The sequence below is a fragment of the Falco naumanni genome, chromosome 10 (genome assembly GCF_017639655.2).
Source record: "Falco naumanni isolate bFalNau1 chromosome 10, bFalNau1.pat, whole genome shotgun sequence".
In the NCBI taxonomy this organism is placed as follows: domain Eukaryota; kingdom Metazoa; phylum Chordata; class Aves; order Falconiformes; family Falconidae; genus Falco; species Falco naumanni.
In genome coordinates, this window is record NC_054063.1 from 16,568,757 (window position 1) to 16,587,951 (window position 19,195).

The 19,195-nt window shown below is 40.1% G+C and overlaps 1 protein-coding gene across 2 annotated transcripts; it reads right to left on the minus strand.

Moving 5' to 3' along the window:
- Positions 1 to 55: 55 nt before the first annotated feature.
- Positions 56 to 18,440, minus strand: ZDHHC13 (zinc finger DHHC-type palmitoyltransferase 13). 2 transcript variants are annotated; one of them, XM_040608803.1, is made up of 17 exons: positions 18,325 to 18,440; positions 17,275 to 17,417; positions 16,750 to 16,872; positions 16,194 to 16,271; positions 14,792 to 14,936; positions 13,110 to 13,174; positions 12,396 to 12,558; positions 11,316 to 11,441; positions 10,865 to 10,998; positions 9,969 to 10,069; positions 7,150 to 7,274; positions 6,012 to 6,074; positions 5,531 to 5,624; positions 4,041 to 4,124; positions 2,520 to 2,677; positions 976 to 1,073; positions 56 to 263 (listed from the first exon to the last, which is right to left on the minus strand). In XM_040608803.1, the coding sequence occupies exons 1-17, from the start codon at positions 18,346 to 18,348 to the stop codon at positions 128 to 130; spliced, it is 1,860 nt and encodes a 619-aa protein (XP_040464737.1). In that variant the 5' UTR covers positions 18,349 to 18,440; the 3' UTR covers positions 56 to 127. The 2 variants fall into 2 exon arrangements, with proteins under 2 accessions (XP_040464737.1, XP_040464738.1); XM_040608804.1 differs by lacking the exons at positions 16,750 to 16,872; positions 17,275 to 17,417; positions 18,325 to 18,440 and adding an exon at positions 16,363 to 16,401.
- Between the last annotated feature and the right edge of the window lie 755 nt (positions 18,441 to 19,195).

The following is a 19,195-nucleotide window of genomic DNA, read 5'->3' on the forward strand; positions in this document are numbered from 1 at the left end:
ACAGGTTTAATGTTTCAAACAATACTAAAAATAAAACCAAGAAACTTCAGAAGAATTTGTAAAAATTAACAAAATATGCAGTTTTATTTAGCTTTCAGCTCAACAGTTTTAGAAATAAAGTAGAACTTCACACAGAATGAACATTCTTCTCCTTTGCCAGATGAAAAAGATTGTATTGCTTGGTCCAGTCAACTATGTTGGGTTTGAACATACCAAAGCAACTGCATTGAAAAAAGTCTGCAACATTCTGGAAGCATCCAAGACTGAAAACAAGAGAAATATCCATTAATAAACCAAACAAAAGAAGACTGCAAACTTCAAAAACACACATACACCATGAGACAGTATTTAAACGTAAGGCTGTCAATGAAGACAGCTCTGGGAGAAGAAACGTAAGAACAGTTCTCTATCGAGCACTATTCCTTTCTTGTACTTTTACAACCTGTATTACGTTAAACAATGAGAGCAGATTAAGTTCAACTCAAATATTTAAAACTTAGTAAGGTCTCATCTGTTAACACATAAGAGGAAACACAAACTCCTAACATAACAGCGAAAACTTGGTACTAATTTGTCTATTGAGCTAAACATTGCAAGACAAGTCGGAAAGGGGCCAGTTCATACCTTAATTCTCTTGTTGAACCTAAAGAACAGACCTAGGCTGATGAACAAATTAAAGGACAACAACCCCTCCTCCTCAAGATGGTGTCTACCGATTAATGCCACGGTCAGATTCTGGCACATATTTTCCCTGTACACTGAGCCATGCAGGCAAAACCCAGTAGTTGTTAGGCTGCCTGTTTAGGTCCCAGAGCAAATGAAGTTCTCAGCAAGGAAAATAAGGTTCGTTTCCTCCTCTTAGCGCAACTCGTTACAGCACATCCAGAGATTACCACTTTTTTTCAGTTACAAAGCAGTGCAGCAAATCAGTACTGAAAAAATACACACTTAAATGCACTATTCATTAATACTCACTTGTATGGAGTTCTCCTGAGAGAAACAGGATGCTTAGAACATTTTCTCTGTATCACCAGGTTCATTCTTTCATGTGAGGTCAATCCCAAGAATGCAATCTTGCCAAAAGGAAAACATAACTAGCGGTTAAGATGTGATAATCACAAATGAAAATTCTGGCAATACCAAAAGAAACTATTGAAAAAGGAGAGAGGGGCAGAGATTTGTTAGGTACAGCCAGTAAGTAACTACTGCCATAATAAATAACTGAAAAGTATGTTTTTAAATGTCACTTGGACTAAAGCAGAACCCAGCAAGCTGTAACATTAACGCTTCCATTGAGCTTAATTGGGATAACTGTAAAGACTGTAGTTTTACAGATAGTAAAATCTGTAAAAAACACCCCCAACCTCACCCCCCCAAAAACAGATCTGCAGAAGTTTAAGATCTATAGCAGTTAAGCATCTATCTGCTCAGATTTCGTCCATATTGTACCACACAAATTGGTAGAAAATGATCCTCTGTAGAAGACAAAGCACCTTAGAAAAAAGATGAAGTATATGTCAAAGACTCAAAAATAACTTTTCCATTTTCTTGATTCCACGCCTTCTTTCACTGTGTTTCACAATTAAATTTGTGGGGGTTTTTCTGCATTTCTGCTTACTTATTCCTTTGTCCATTATCTTTTTTTTTTTTTTTAAATCAACAAAAATCTTAAAAGCCCTTATAAATGGCTGCAAGGGTACTTCACTGAATGACATGCTAAATATCACAAAGTGCTGCATTTACAAATGCCTGTGTACAAAACACAGGAGTTAACTGTAAATATCCCACTTAGATCCCTGGTTGTTCTTCCACAGCACATGATCTCAGTGTCTTGAACATCACAGAAAACTACCAGTACACATTTAAAGTTTTGGATTTTTGACTTTTAAACAAGATTCCTAACACGTCTTTAGTTCAGTATGCTTAACACATATTCAAATGACAGCTTTCCTAAAAGCTGCTAAACAAGCTGTTTCCTAGATGTTTTAAGACAGCTCTGCTCAATATCGTTTGCATAGCCAAGCTCTCTCCAAGAAAAACATAAACAAGAAATTTGACAGTCCTCATCAGGGTAAAATCCAGGTCATATATTTATTAGCGTGGCAAAGGGATTTTATACAGTCTAATGACACACTGCTGAGCTCTGCCATAGAATTTTAAATTCAGGACTAATTGTGCTATTGAGCTTTTGTGCCATTTTTAGGGCAGTAATACTAGTTCTATTAGTCAAGTAAGTTTCTTGCCATTAACCACATCTTTTCGTAGGCTTGGAATCTTTGATGAGTAGTAAATCATGAATTCAGTTATAGGAATGATTTGCAAACCATGATCCTACTTTTAATATGGGAACGCTGAGTGTACTTAAAGGACTGCACTGAGATTTAAGAAAAGCACCTAAAAAGTGACACTAATTAGTCAAGGAAAGCAGGCACAAAGTTTTTAGGGAGCAAATCATCTAGGGAAAAGTTTTAATGTGATGACTATTTAAGCGAAGAGCATAAACTGAAGCAAAATAATACCTGATAAAGCTGAACAGTTAGCCACAGTGAGGCCCATACAGTATGGAAACAGGCTATCGTGAAGATGTAAGAAATCCATGGAGAGCAATATACTATCTGTGTGAAGTATGTCCATGCTCCATCTTGATGGTAACTTGTTGCACAATGGTTTGACCAATCTGTCAAGATACATAATCCGCTAATTATGGTTTTAGGCCACTTTAAGAACTGAACAAAGATTATTTATGTGGAATGAATATTACACAGCAATATGATCTAGAAACACCATGTTTAATATATCATGTTCCCACTTAAAAGCACCCATGTAGATATGTGACTGCTTGCTATTCTGGCTGCCTAATCTTTACATTATGCATTCATAATCCACAGAAGGAACATTCAAGGCACTGACTATATAGTTTTTGTATGATACTGAAGACTCATCATCTCTCATTGTCAAAACTTCTGAAATTTTGCTTCATGTTTATTTGTAATTTTAGGGCAAAAAAGTATCATTTGTCATAAACACCATCATCAACAAAAGACGACATGACGGTGACAAAGCCAAGAAAGCAGTAATTTACTACTATTAAACAGACATAAACTAGAATGTCCAACTTTTGTACATTTCTTAAAAGCCTACCACATATGTACTTAACCTATAAAAAAAATAAAAAGCCAAACTAAAAGCACAGCAATTTTTTTTCCTTCTGTGTCAGTGGAACAACAGAGGTTTTCCTTCACATAAGGGAAATGGAGGAAATAATATGCTTTTTGCATATATAAGACCACCACAAATCACAGGAAAGCAACTCATGTTTACATGGGTGTCCTGTGCCCTCCACTGCCATAGCAGGTTCACTTCAGTCTACGTAGAGTATTGACTCATTTCAACATAATGTGAGGTAATATAAAATAAAATGAAATTAACTCCCTCTACTTTTTATTTAAACGGTTAGTGTTATGCCAATTCATATGCAGGAACTACATTGTGAGAGCTCTACTCTCTCTTCCAAGAAATTTCTTGATTTTCAGAGAAACAGTTTGGACTTGTTAACGAGACAAAGTTCTCTTCTTTTCCAAGTTATCACTACATTAAAAAAAAAAGAAATTTCCACAAGTGTTCAATATAGATATTTCAAAATATCAGGATCAATAAAGCCTTTGCAATAATGTATTTACAGATGTATTTTTTATTACAGTAAAGGGTATCCAGACCAGAACCTGTAACCTGACCTTCCTCCACACGGTTTCCCTATTTCTTCTCTCAAAAAAATGCTTTCCAATACTGTGTTTTCCAATGGCCATCCCAGTAGAGCTGTATCTTAGTTCTTACTCAACATAAATGTCATCAGGTATCTCACCAAAGACTCAGATATGATGCATTTTCACTTTAAGACAGAATTACAAGATAACATCACTGCTGAAATATGTTAACATTTGTGCAGGTATAATTATACTTGCTGGAAATGAAATGCTGAAAAATAGTCTATACACACACATCCCTTAAAGGTAAATTGAAGTTAATTTATGGATACATACACAGAAGAGTTCCATAAAGCTGCCAGACACAGGTCATGGACAGGAAAGACAGGAACAATATGTAGTAACGATGGTTCCCAATTCCTGAATTTGCAGCAAGGGGAAAAAAAATTGCCATTTTAAAATTAAGCAGCATTTGCATGTCCCCTTAAGTTTAAAGGAATAAAAACTAACTACTTATTTATAACCTCTGCTATCCTCAAGAGAGTTTGACAAGGCTGATCTCTTTCTCAGCTTTCTCCTGTAAACCATCCCAATTTATAGATCAGAATTAATTCTGATTAAGTCAGCCAGGATTTGCCTCTTCTCCAGAGCATGCCTTCTGCTGTTTTAGCTATATGAGGACGAATTACTCAGCCATAGTTCTCCTCACACACAGTACAATTGTTTCATATGACTGAAAAATCTTAGCTAGTCAGTGTAATTGCTTGACCTTTGTGTGCTCCAAAATTGCCAACATACACATAAAACCAAACCAGACTTCTGTTAGATAAACTCTTACATGAAAATATACAGTTACACTTCTTTTAATTACAAACAGTATTGCTTAAGGCTTTGAAACAATCATAAGGATGTTTCACTACCTTGTAAATAGTAAACACTGTAAAAACATTTCCAAGTATTTAACATGACATAAAAACTACTGGCAAAAGAATATGCTAAAAATATATTGTTACAGAGGTAAAGCTCTAATTTTTCTATCTTGAGCATCACCAGTAATGAGACAGCATGGAAGAAAGAATTTCTCAAAGAACACAAGAACATAAAAAACACCCTAGGGGGTTATCTCGGTGACCCAGCTGCTCCGCTGCACCATCTCTAATAGCAACAACAGGCAACATGAGCTCAGGAGGACACATGAGCCTGGTCACTTTCTAGAGTTCCTTCTCCTCATCCACAGCTACTGCATCAAAATGTCAGTGTGCATACTTGTCTAGTTCTTTTAGTATCTCCTTTTGGACACATTGTGCAGAAATTTGTCTAATCCCTTTCTGAACCTTCTGATACTGCCTGTATCTGCAATCCCTTACTGCAGCAAAATCCAAAATTTCACTAATGGCCACGTAAAGACATTTTTTCTTTACTGATTTTAAAGCCAAATGCTACCCTCACTAAGCCTTCCCCAGTCCTAGTATGACGGGCTTGGCAAATAACAGTTCTGCATTCACTTTAGCCACCACGTTCATTGCCTTTTTTAAGAAAAAAAAAAAAAGCCTCAATCATATCCTCTGTTCTTTCTTCCTTCAGAAGAACGAGTTCCAGCCTGGTTGGTCTCTGCTCTTAGGGTGAGCACTCCACCCCTTTAATAGTTTTAGTGGCCTTTCTCTCTGCCATCTAACTAATTTCCCTCTGGCACCTATCAATAAGCCCTTCACTATCAACTGTGTATTCTTGTAACAGGTGTGCTCTCTCTCTAAGGTGATAAATGTTATTTCTACAACTTTTTAAATATGTGATATTTTCAAATTTGACAAAACAAACACTCTTACCTATGCATCGTCCAATCCAGGGAGAATGCTGATCGTATCTGGCTACACATGAATCACAAGCAAGGCAATGCACAGATCTCAAAGGCTTCCTTACCTAGTTGAAAATGAAGGGAAAATATACAGTCACAGCAAAAGCATCTGTTTTGCTCAAAGTTTAGAACATCATCTCATGGGTACCGTCATATTTGCACAATTACTATATAACAGACCTCATAACACAGAACATAGATGAGAATCACACAATTTAGGAAAGAAAAAAAAAAAGAGACAGAGACTGTTATTATTTTATTAATATTAGAGCCCAAGGATCTCAAAGCATCTCTTATCACCATAACACAAAATCAGAACCAAAACCTAAGTAATATAGAACAAACCACATATGTAAAACTTGCGTGACAAACAAGGAAGAATTATTTTATTTACAACAGTATCGAGTAAAAGCCAGGTTCAAACGGAAAACAAATACCCAAGCCTCACTTACAAGACATGATGTGCAAAACGTTCTGAAGTCCAAGCAACCTGCTTCTGCAAGAGCTACAATGTTCTGAAAGACAAAGCAGTTTGCACTTGCATTTGGTGGTTTTGCATTTTCAGAAGGATCTATGAAGATTTTTACATTAGGCCCTCTGCAGTTCATAAGCATTTTGAGTGCCAAGCACTACTAGGAATAAGTACTTGTTTTTTAAAATCTTCATGAAAAACACAAAACAGCAAAGCCTAACGCAACTTCACCCATGCAGGATTATTCTGAAAAGTATCCCTACGTTGCCAAAATTAATAATTAATGTGGATGAAATATACTTTAAAAAGAAATGGTACTGAGATACATGGTACCTCTCATATAGTCAGCCAGACTTCAGAGACGAGGAGAGCTGCTGTATTTACTGTTCCTTTACGAGTACTAGACAGACAAAGTTTACTAGTCCTGTGGCAACCAGTTAAAGTTGCAGTTTATTCTCCCTGACAATCTGAAGACATCCAACTTCACAGGGAGCAATGAGATCACAAACAAAATGCCTTCCTTTATCCACAGGTTGGGGAGAACAAATATTAAATTCTCTACAGACTGATCGGCCATGATTTCTTTTCGCCTTTCTAAACTACAACTAGGAAACAGCCTGTCATTTACATGATGCTTTAGCACAAAAGTGAAACCATTATACACATCTTCAAGCACATGACAAAATTTAAGTCATTTCTAGCCTTTGGTATGTTTTATGAGCATGGAGAATTGTAGGAAAGCACAGTGAATATCTCTTTCTAACCTTAGACAACTGGAGTGGAAACCATACAAAATTTCTATTTTGAAGTTCTATGTAAATCTATTTCATACAACATCAGTGGGTCTGTGCAATGTTTGGGCAAAGCTCACGTTTCAATTAGAAGATGGAAGCGAGGAAATTACAGCAGGATGAAGAAGATGAGGAGACGAGCAGTAGGAGGAGAAATTATCTACAATCTCTGTTGCCTATGACATTGCAGAAAAGTCTTAAAAGAATGAAGAGTATTCAATGCTTTCAAGTTTAACAAAGCTGCACATGATAACAAACAAATCAGTCAGAAGTACGTATGTGTTGCACCAGGTTAGCCCTTCCATTTTTTTTTATGAAATCACCTACCTCTTTTCTTTCTTTTTCTGAAGTCTTAATATATCCAGGATCAGTTCTCCAAGTTTTATAGAAAGAGTAAAGAAGACCCACCGTGCTTAACATGACAGTAATTTCAAATATTCTATCTGTTACATGTAATATTCAGGTTAAGGAATATATTCTTATCCTGCATACCATCACTCTTTGTCAAACAAATAAAACATTCTAAAATTAGTTTGTTATTGTACAAGCAATATTCAAGAAGTGGAAGAATGACTTGCACTTTTATAGAAGGATCCCCTCTGTTCTTCAGAGGCCATCACATCAGAGAAGTTGAATATTCTGTCCAGTTTGAGCACTGGAGAAGCCTTTTACAACTGTACCAACTTGCATCACAATATAGGTTTCTGTCACCCTCACTAGCAGAGTGCAGACTTTTGCCTTTGAATATTTAACAGATAGAAAATTAATTCCATTTCTTTCTTTCCTCTGAAGTTCTTTTTTATTCAAACCATACCAGTCAGACACACAAAGTTACTAAGCCTCCAGCAGCTGAGAGGTTTGTCTGACTGCTGCACACACCTCCAAGTCATTGAACAGCCTCTTCTTCAGACTGTTTCCTCAAGTCTTGCCCTCTCTTGTTTGTTTCAGCTAGAACAACCAACCAGAGTCAGACAGAAAAACACAAACAAAAATAATCCTGGAACTATCTTTGTCATTCAAAAAAACTAGCACACACTGCTAAACACTTCTGAACGTAACGGGAGAGCTACTGGGAACTCTTCTTCCCTCACAAATACTCTATAAAATCCATGATGATGAAATGACAAATTTCTGGTCTAATTGGACATTTTTCTTCTTGCATACTGTTGGCTTTTACCCAGCAGTTGTCTGTTTCAATTACAGTATGCGGACAGAATTCATCTTTCACAAACTCCAGAGAAGCAGACTTAAATTCGGTACTTTATATATATAGTTACTTGCTGCAAGTTCTCTAGCAGACAAATTATTATTATACATGAGGGAGGAAACACAGTCATTAGGAATGTAATTTTTACACTACAGACTAAAAATATGTGCATATCAGGTGAAAGGGGGAGAAGAACATGTCAAGATTAACTGTCTCTATACAGCAACAGAGGCATGTTGAAGGGGACAAGTTTCATACCAATTAAATTCAAGCATCAAACTTGAGAGCTTGGGCTGCTAAAGAGCAGTCCATGACGCCACCAAGGAGCACTCATGGAGCCCAAGCCTGGATCTCATCTGCAGGAAATGCTCAGTCACTATATAAACCACAGAGGGTGAATATCTCTTAAAAATCAAGTACTGCAGCCTCAAGGTAGTTTTGTCTTATGAACTAATAACACTGCAAACAGGTCTAAAAATCAAGATGGTAAATTACAAAATACCAGCACTGTATGTTACTAGACTTATAGCTGTGTTTGTTACAACACAGTTGCAGGGTGCACTTACAGAAGTCAAAGTGATGGTGCATTTCTCGCGGATACTGCTGCTCTGTTTGCACTTCTACTGCTTTTCTGGAGCTGAGAAAAGTCCTGAAGTAGGACAACTGGATTTCCATTCAGTCTAGAGGACCAGTTTGACAGACATAAATACAGGTAACTAAAATACTGAACACTTATGACACTCAGATCCTGTGGCCAGTTCCAGAAGGAAAACACATCCGTGAGAACAAAGGTTGGACAGTGAAATGGAAAACTATCCACTTGCCCATCTCAGCAAGCTATGATTAAACCTTCAAGAAAAATCGCTGTTCTCACTATCTTCAGCAAAGCGTCTGACGCAAACCCCCATCGCGGGGATTTTTTTCTTTTCATTTAGATGACACCAAGAAAACCTTACAACTTCACAATGCAACACTGAATAACATGATTTTCATTTAGACAAGTGTATGCATGTATCCCCAGCGGGAATACACTTGGTCAGCTCATCAAAGTTTATCCTGATAATTTGATTAAAGACATCTTAACTGGGAACAGTACAAAAGAAAATGCTACTTAAAGGACGAAGTAACAGATAATTAAAATTGTGTAGCAATATATTATAGCTAATTTGTACAAAATCATTTACGGTTCTAAGTAACTCCCTAAAGGCCTTTTCATGAAAAATGATCAATAAATAAATAGATACCCCCTGTGTAACAGAAGAGCAGGGCACTGAAAAGCGAGTGTGAACTACTAAAACATTTTTGTATTCATCAGTACAAAGCCTCCTCAAAGAAAGTAAACAAAAAATAGTGATTAATCCATTGTACACCAAGGATGTGGCATAACCTGTGAAAAAAGACCGGACACTGTTTTGAAGGGACATGAAGAAATTTGATCCTTGTTTTTTTTGCGGGGGCGGGGGGGGGGGGCAGTGTTGTTTTTAAAAGCAGAAGCACAAATACCCCTAACTGTCAAATCCTTGTCATTTTAGAAAGAAGAGATGCTTCGAAAATTATTATCAACGTATGTGTTATCTGGTTATAACACATGTGAAAATACATTACTGTATGAGCGTCTCAATGACGAAGATTAGAGGGTCACACAGAGATGCTAACAATTAGCTTTATAATAAAGACGTCTTCATTTTGATATTCCATTAACATAGGAAACAGTTTAGAATGGCACACAAATATCTGCCAAAGATAAAATAAGGTACAGATTTTTAGTTCGTATGTAACTTCAAACTGAACTCAAAGTTATTTCACCCCTGCCCAATATCAGACATTCACAGTCACGCGGAATTATCTGGGACTGCTCATTAATATTTTCGTGACTAGGCTTAGATTTATTAGGAACTGTAACGAGAGTTCTATTGCATTTCTTGAGTATAAAGGATATCAGGCAGGAACCAGAAAAAACAGGTCACAGACATCCAAAAAACTGAACTTAGTAGAAATGCTGCGGGAAGATACCTTAGATTCCTGAGCCCCACAAGTTGCCTGAAAGAATATTAAAAGAAAAAAAAATATTGTAAAAGATATATTTAAAATATAACTCCACAGAGTATAAATCATCTGTTTTGTTATTTTAAAAACCTCACACACATAGCACACTTCAAGTCTCTCAAAGTAATCAAGAATTGTCATTCAAAAGCATTCTTTAGCCAGATGCATAGGGGCTTAACAATGCAAAAAATGAAGAGCACTGTTTGACCCTAATATTATATTATACATCAGAAGTGCCACAGCACCAGGTGAAAAGTACGATCTCTATTTGCACACCGGTAGCATTGCCATGTCAATGAATGCCGACTGTTGCAGGCACCACTGAAGAAAGATGCAAACCTGTGAAACAGCTTAGGATAACACTGGGATGCCTAGGGACCAGGAGGGGAGGGACTGGTTCAAAATTCGTTGTGTGTCACAAATACAGAAGGAAGAATTGAGATAAAGCACATTTCTAAGCATTGTTCATGGATATCTCAGTGTCTACCAGATGCAAACCTTCAATAACACTCTTGATCATTAAAATCAGCTAGCAGACTGCTCACTTCTGTAATTTTTTGAAATATTTCAGTGAGGTAAAACTATTATTTTGCACAGCTAGATACATTCAACTTCTATGGTCATTCTAAAAACTATATACATTTAAATTCTTCACATGCTCTGCAACCATTTCTCAGGAGGTATCTTTTAAGCTCAGCGAAACTAAACTCTGAAAACAACACCACATTAAATACCTTACATGGTGTCTGCAACAATCAAAAACACATACAGAGAGAAAAAGCCACAAACCTCACAGACAGAGCCGTCCCAAAGAGCAGGAAAAGAAGCAGACCTCCTTTCAAAAGCCACGAATCAGAACTTAAGTTCATGATGTATCCTATGGCCCACAGCAATGTCAAGGAAGATGCCAACAGCAAGAAGAGCTATTAAATTGATTATTGTTAAAATATGACAAAATATTAAAGCAGGACTTGCTTCAAAAGTATGTAGTTAATGCAGTAACAAATGATGAAAGACTCAAGGTGGGTAAGACGAGGTGACACAGAAATACACCGGGGAAGGAACAAAACAAAACCCCCACCCAAACCATTGCTATGTGCTTTGAAGTTATTTTATTTTGGGGCATCCAGTGTCAGAAACCTTAGAATATCCTCTCATTAGAAAATAGTTAAGTGGCATGTTATTCTAAACATGGAATGGTGTTAGCCTTATTTCCATTAGTTATCACTCAGGAAATTACCTCATATTTCTCTACTATTTTCAGTAACCTGTTATTTCTTCTGCTTCTCCTTCCTTCTTCCTCTTTTACCATATAAACCATTAAGCGATTCAGACTTTGATAAGCAAGGTCAAGTGGTGTCTCTCCCTTTAACAACAGAAATTGTTAGTTATTCGTGCACTTAACACATAAATGCTTTCCTTCCTAACAGAAGCAAGAAATAAGTATAGCTAAAAGTAGAGTTTTAGCCCACCCTCGCCACTCTGAGTTTTAACATGTTTAATCCAATGCTTCGTAGTTATAAAAACTGATACGTGCAACCAGATGTTAACTATTGGACTGTCATCAATAACCTGAAACACTAAACTGTCCGCTAGACTATTACAGGCTTACTGAGAGGGAAGGTCTCTCATTCACATTCACTTTTTAAAACCAAACAGCAATATCCCAAGTCACATGTATGAATTGAAAGAAGCAGCAGATAGTAAAGCTGTACAGCTTAATACACAAATTTGGAACAACTACACTGCACAAACATATCTATATAGTCATAGCAATCAATACTTTCAACGTTTATACTTCCCATTATCAGTTTTTACTAATACTATGACAAAGACTTTCACATGTGGCTAGCCCTTTTGGATGTACAAGCAGGCATCATCAAACACTGCTTTTCACAGGATGACATACACTTCTTTTCAAAGTCTTTATTAAGAGTCTCGCTAGAGGCCAAGACACTGTTGTTTCTAAAATCTGGCCAAAGTCATCACTCCTCATGACAATGTTTTGAAGAGAAAACCACCAACTTAAAGAAAAAAGAACAAAGGGAGGGAAGGAGACTCTGCAGAAGACACAATTATGTTCAGAGTGACCAAGGCTTGGCTGTTCACTAAACGAACGTTGCAAAGAATCTCTATGTTCATACTTAGAGCCACATCACAGGAAAGGTGCTAATTCCTTTTGGGAAAGACTAAGGATGCCAGCTCTTGGTCAACCACCCCTTGCAAAGGATGTCCAAAGCGGAGAGGACTCAGATTTTTCTTTACATTAATTTTACAGGTTCATGCCACATGGAATGAAATATCATGGAAGAAATTGTACCTTGACATTTTTTATGTCCAGGCTAGCACCAGCTTCCAGCAACAGATCCACTGCACCAGTATTTCCTGCTGTTATTGCCCAATGCAGTGCAGTATTCTTTTGAACATTGTCTACAGCATTGAAGGAGGGGTTAAACTTTAAGAGAAACCTCGTGGGTTCTGGTCTAGATGAAAATAAAGCATAAAAGTTAACAAACAGAAGATAACCTATACTGGAGATGAAATTTGAACACCTTATAAAAACCACTGCTCCCCTCTGTTAAATAACAGCTGCACAACAAGCTCATCAATGGCAGATCCAAGTTTACAACTCAGGACCTGCCCAGAGGGTCTTTCTCCAGACTATGTTATCTTACCATTTTAACAGCTATGAGATATATAGACAGATTGTATCTTTCTTCAACACTGTGCATAAGCCTACATCTCCGCATTTTATTTTAAATGCATTTTACTGCATCCATCTCCATTTACTTTCATTTCTGAGAAAGCACAATAATGCTGCAGGCAGTTCAGCCACAAACCTAAACTTCTTTTAGAAATTCTTTTGACTTTCTTTGCTATACCCAATTAGCTACCTCAGAAATACTGCACATTTTAGTACAACCAAAAATGGGAAAGGAATGTCAGTTTAACAAAACATTTCATAAGAAAAAATTCACCTCACTGCTTCTTGGGTACAATAAAACAGATTTTTCTTCAGTTATTCACTACTTACCCAAGCACTTTTTGTGCTGCTAACATTAAAGGTGTTTGGCCATTTAAGTCTGTCGTGTCGATGTTCTAAGTATAAGAAAAAGATAACAAGCAAGTGATTACCAGTGATTTCAGCAAACAGAGTTAGATGGTCACATTCGGAACTCTACAACAGGCTTAGCTTCACTAATGGAAAGAAACAAAATTATACCAGCCAAGCAGCTAACACATTTAAACATTTTGTTCCCCATACTGATGGGACTTATTAACAATGATGGCTCCTCTGCTCCATTTTCTTCTGCATCAGACACACTGAAATCAAGGGACCAGATACAGATGCCATTGAGAACTGGGATATGACTGAGAAAGGATTTAGAAAAAATGGAGAAAGATATCTAATCACAGGTTCTTTTTTTACCTTTTTTTCCTCTCATTCTCATTTCAAAGAGAGAAAAAAAAAAGCCACATATAGAGAAAGAGAAGGCAAATCATTTAACACCGAGTTTTAGTCTTGCAAGGAGCAGGGAGTTGCACTCCATGATCCTCATGAATCTCTTCCTACGCCAGATATTCTATGAGCCTTGCAAGTCATTCGTTTCAGACTATGCTGAGTCTCCAGTAAGGATATTTTAAAAAGAATCATGTTAACCATATTTCTCCTCCCCTTTCATGCAAAAATACTAAAAATAAAATGTACCTTTTAAAGCAATGCTAACCATCTTCCTTGTATAAACAGAGGTACATAACAGAATGTCCAAGTACATAAAACTGGTTCATTAAAACAACAAAAAAGGATGATTATGTACCTCAAGATATTATTATTTAAACATCTAACTTGCATTATCTAATTTTCTTCCTTCTTTACAACAAAAGTTTCCTTCTTCCCCACCTCCACCCATCTTTACATTAGAACAGATTTACTTAAAAGAAATGTTTAATCACTTTGATTTTTTAGTGTAAGACAGATGTGCTAATAACTTCCTTAGGTTTGTGATATTTACCATGTATACCTACATTCCAGAAGTCAATTAGTCTACTGAAGAGAGCTCTCTAAGAAAGAAAATAAACTCACCAAATCTTTAAATCTTAATACTCCATGTTTCAAAGAAACAGTCTAAAACATATAAGAACTCTCCTCTCATTTTTATTAGCAAATTGTTACACTTGTCATGAATTCTGATTACTTCAGGTGTAAGCTAAGTAGATATCAACTGAAGTGGATACAATAAACCAGAAATTTGTAATAAAAAAAAGCAGACCTAGTCTGATAATCTATTCTGCACGCTTCAAGTGAAGAACAATGGAACACATTACTAGTTACAAAATTCTAATAAAATAGTTAATCCTTCATGATTATATACTTCATATACTGCTTTTTGTTCTCAAGTATAAAAGCCAGTTGTAATTTATAAAGTACCATAAGTTTGCATAGCTTAAAAAAACTCTCTTAAACACTCTCATCTGTATGTCAATGTCTATGTGTGGGGAAGACAAAAGCAGAGGACAGTATTAAAAAAATCCAACACAAATATAAACATATATATATAAAATAAACCAAAGCTTCTGTGAATTTATGGCTCAGGGAAATAGTTGTCAAAAACCTGCTCATCAACTAGAAAACAAACCAGTTAATTCTAAAATGCATTGTACATGCAGGCAGCTGGTCATAAGTAGAAAACAATACTTGGGACATCAACAACATACCTGGCCTTTTGACAGAAGGTAAGCTACAATGGGCATGTGTTGGAACAGCACTGCTAAATGAATGCTACTGAATCCTTCCCCATCAATAAGGCTGGGATCTGCTCCATATTTCATCAATAAGATGACCATAGGCAGGTGACCTTGTCTGTAACGATATATGAAATGAAACTATAGAGATGACAAAAAAAAAAAAAAAGATATGGAAATTTTAATGAAAGCATTGCCTAAATAATTGTCATAGATAACCTAAAAAAAAAAAAAAAAAAAAAGTCCTTTCAGATTCCTGTGGGTTTTTTCCAGGAAATTACTTCGTTATTTTAAAAGTTTATATTATAAAATTATATTGAATATATACCTTAATAAATCAGCCTAAGACAAACTGTTAATTTAGAATACAATAGTTATTCTACAGTACTTTATCCTGTGAGCAGCCTTTCTCAGAAGTATCTAACTTTGTTTGGCAGAAAGCTAAGATGGCCCCGAAAAAAGCACTGATCTTCCAGTGTGAGAATCTGCACTCAAGAGACATTATCCCAGAATAATTACTTAAGGTTATGTTTTTCCCAGATGAGCAGTGCCTTGTTCTTTTGATCATTTTACTCAAGTCCTGTCTTAGAAGCCAAAGCTGTACAATTTCAAACTGCATCAGGTTGTACAGATGTAATCTAGAGCAGATGCAGATTACATAGAGCAGATCCAAAGAGGCATGAAACATGCGCGAGCACCAATAGGTATCACCACCCTGGAGGAGACACTGCATGTTTGTGGTGGCAGCTACAAGGAGCCCAAGAGGAAAAGCTAACGTCACTGGGAGATGAAGGCCAAAGACCTCTCTGCATGCCTCCCAACAAGACACCTTACACTGGTCCTACTGCTACGTGATTGTGCCTTACAAGAGCACACCAAGGCAATCTAGTGCAGAAGCTAAAACAACTGAAGGCCTATCAGCTAGGCAGGCTGCAACCTGAGGGGAACAGCGACCCCAAATTTTTCAGACTTAAACTGTGCCCTAATTAGCATCAACCGCTAACGTCAGTGCCCCAGTGCAGCCAAGCCTCCTTCGCCTGGTAAGGCAGAACTGAGGAAGCAATGTCTGAACAGTTCTGTTTCAGCCCTAAGGAAACTGGAGTCCCGGTGACTAAAACACAGATATATGCATAACACAAATAACACAAATAATAAATGTTATGCATAACATAACATTTGCTGTGCCCTGCAAAGTTGTCAGGGATCACAAAACAGATTTCAGCATTATTATGGACGTGCCATGAAATTCCTTTTATCTCAATAAAATAAACATACCGCAGAATTTTGTTTAAGACGATCACTGCTGCACCACACAGAATGCTATTATAACTGTTAATACTAACAGATTTACAACTAGTAGTTGCAAGCAGCGTACCTAATGGCCCAGTGAAGAGGAGTTGAATTCAAATCTCCACCTAGCTGATCCACTATTGCACCTTTGGAAATATAATACCTGTTTAACAGCAACACAATAAGATTAAGAATAGACATAATAAAACATTAAAACATAATACTAATAACAACATAGTTCTACCAGTAAATACCTCATAATTACAAAAAATTCACTGGAGAAGCAAATGGACAAGAGTTCTCACAGTAAAGGATGCTGTTCTGAGAAAACGTGTAAGAAAAAAATGTATTAATTAGCAAGGCACTTATAAAATCAGCTTTAATCTTTGTTAAACAAAACAAAAAAAACCACTAGGAAAATCTAACTATTTCATGTACTACATGATTTCACATATAAAGAAACCGTGGTAATGTTACATTTCAGTGACATTTGCACAAAAGTAATTGGGTTAAAATTTGAATTTTCTGCTTTTCTTCTCAAGCAGCACGTTCCTTTGTTTTGAAGTGTAATAGCAACAAAGTGATTATAAATAACAGTGGCAGAACACCCGTGTTACTTTCACGAGGACTCCAGAACTTACTTAACCAGCTCCTGTCTGTTGTTTATTGCTGCCCAGTGAAGAAGAGTCACATTTTCTTTGTCTGGTTGTCGAACGTCATATCCTGCTTCGACCAGTTCTTTGCATCGCTCTAATATCCCATACCTTAAATGAGAAAAACAACCCCAACCATATTTACTGACCATCCATTTGTTAATGTCAAATTAAAGTCAGAGACAACCACATACAAAAGAACAAGTAAATCCCAGTAAGCATCAACCAGCAGCTCCTACTTGAGCAAATTCCACCTTGCATTCAACAGAAGTCTCGCAAAACGAATTGGGTGGAGCCTTGATGAGTGGAAATTTCTACCTAACAAACCTGGTTGAGATACTATTGTTTATGATCAAAACATTTGCAACAGGGCCTTTATGTGATTTTTCTTCCTTCACTAGGGGCAGAAAATGGAACCGTAAAACTTCCCTCTATAAAAACATCCACCCTGGCTCACACCTGAGGACACTCCCATCTGTTTCAACATTCTGCAGGCACAGAACATGTACTTACTGCGTAGCCTTGACAATGTCGCAGGTGCTGGGGTCTTCGACAACGGGATACGGCCCCGGCACCGCCGGCGGACCCTCGTCCCCATGGGCGCTGTGGCAGGCATGCATGGGAGGCCGATGGGGCCCGTGGCAGTGGTTTTTACACTGTTGGTTAACAAAATATCCATCAATTATTCATACACCACCACCTCGGCGTCACCGGGCACGCTGGCTAGACTTGTCCAGCAGTGTTACTACAGGCAAAGGTGCTCGTTTGAAGCACAGCTACAAGCACCTGATGGAGGAGCTGCTGCCCAGCCAGGGGGTGCGGAGAGGGGCCAGGGGGGTGCGGAGAGGGGCCAGGGGGGTGCGGAGAGGGGCCAGGGGGGTGCGGAGAGGGGCCAGGGGGGTGCGGAGAGGGGCCAGGGGGGTGCGGAGAGGGGCCAGGGGGGTGCGGAGAGGGGCCAGGGGGGTGCGGAGAGGGGCCAGGGGCCAAAGGCCCCCTGTAAGCGCCCTGCCGGGCTGGTTGCCGGCACCACGGCCCTGCCCGCAGCGCCCACCGGGATGCGGCAGCCTGTGTCCCGCGGGAGGTTTGAGACCCCGGCTCTGACCCAGCCCCAGGCCGGCCGCCACCTCACTGGGCCCCGCTGCCGCAGCACCGGCACGGCAGGGTGGTCCTGGGCACCTGGGCCGCCCCCCAGCACCCCTCGCACACACCGCCCCCCAGCACCCCCCTCCTCAGCCCCGCTGCACCAGTGCACCAGCACCCACCCAGCACCCCGCTGCCTCACCCCTCCCTCAGCACCCCTCCCTCAGCGCCCCCCCTCAGCGCCCCCCTCGCACTCAGCCCCCCCACTCCTCAGTGCCCTCCCTCCCTCAGCCCCCCCTACTCGGCGCGACCCCCCCGCTCAGCCCCCCCCTTCCTCAGCGCGCCTCCTCCCGCTCAGCCCCCCCTTCCACTCACCGCCCCCTTCCGCCGAGCAGCCCCATTCCTCAGCGCCCCCCTTCCCGCTCAGCGCCCCCTCCTGCAGCCCCACTCCCCCCGCGACAGCCGCCCCTGCCCGCCGCTCACCGCCGGCCCGCCGCCGCCCGCCATCCTCCCGGCCCGCCGCAGCTTCCCGCTCCCGCTTCCTGGTTACGGGCCGGGAGCGGCGGGGCGGGGCCGGGCCCTGCGCACACACGGGCCGGGCGCCGGGGGCCGGACAAGCCGCGGCAGCGCATCGGCAGCTCCCGCAGGCAGATCAGTAGCTCCTACCGCTTTTTCTTCAGCGCTGCTCTTCGGGCCGTGCTGCACGGAGGCCCCCGGCTGGGACCCGCGGGGCGGCAGCTGCGCTCCGGCCTGGCCCGGCGGCAGGAGCTCGGGGTCCGCCGGGCCGCGTTACAGCGGCAGTTCGCGGTCGCTGCGGAGCCTGCGGCGCTGTGACCCTCGGCAGGGCCGTGAGCCGCCTCACGGGGGGATCAGCGGCCGCGGCCCTGCGCCCCCCTGCGCGGTGAAGCGACGGGAGAGGAGCCGGGGCTGAACGCGGGGCGTGTGAAGAGCGGCCAGAATGAGAAACCGGCGGCCCTAAACCCCTTCGCCTGCTGCCCCGGCTCCGGTGGCGCAACCTTAGGAGCGGTCGGTTGGTATGTCTGTATGTTGTCTCCTGCAACTGTTTTGAAGGAGGGCAAAAAGTACTTTTTGTACAGCCATAGCAAGACTCATTTATCATTAAAGCGTACCTACCATTTCAGCCATAAAACCCACCCCCGGTAGGCAGCAAACCGCTGGAGTTGGCTGTTACAGCCATCCTGAGAGAACGCAAGACACCCATGGGTGAGCGCTGCGGGCTGGTGTCAGCTGTAAGAAGCCCATGTTCTTGCCTGACCCGCTCTTGGATCCCTGAAAAATCTGCTCCAGCCGATGGAGACCTGAGCGGGGCTGGGGGCTGTGTGCTGGGATTTCT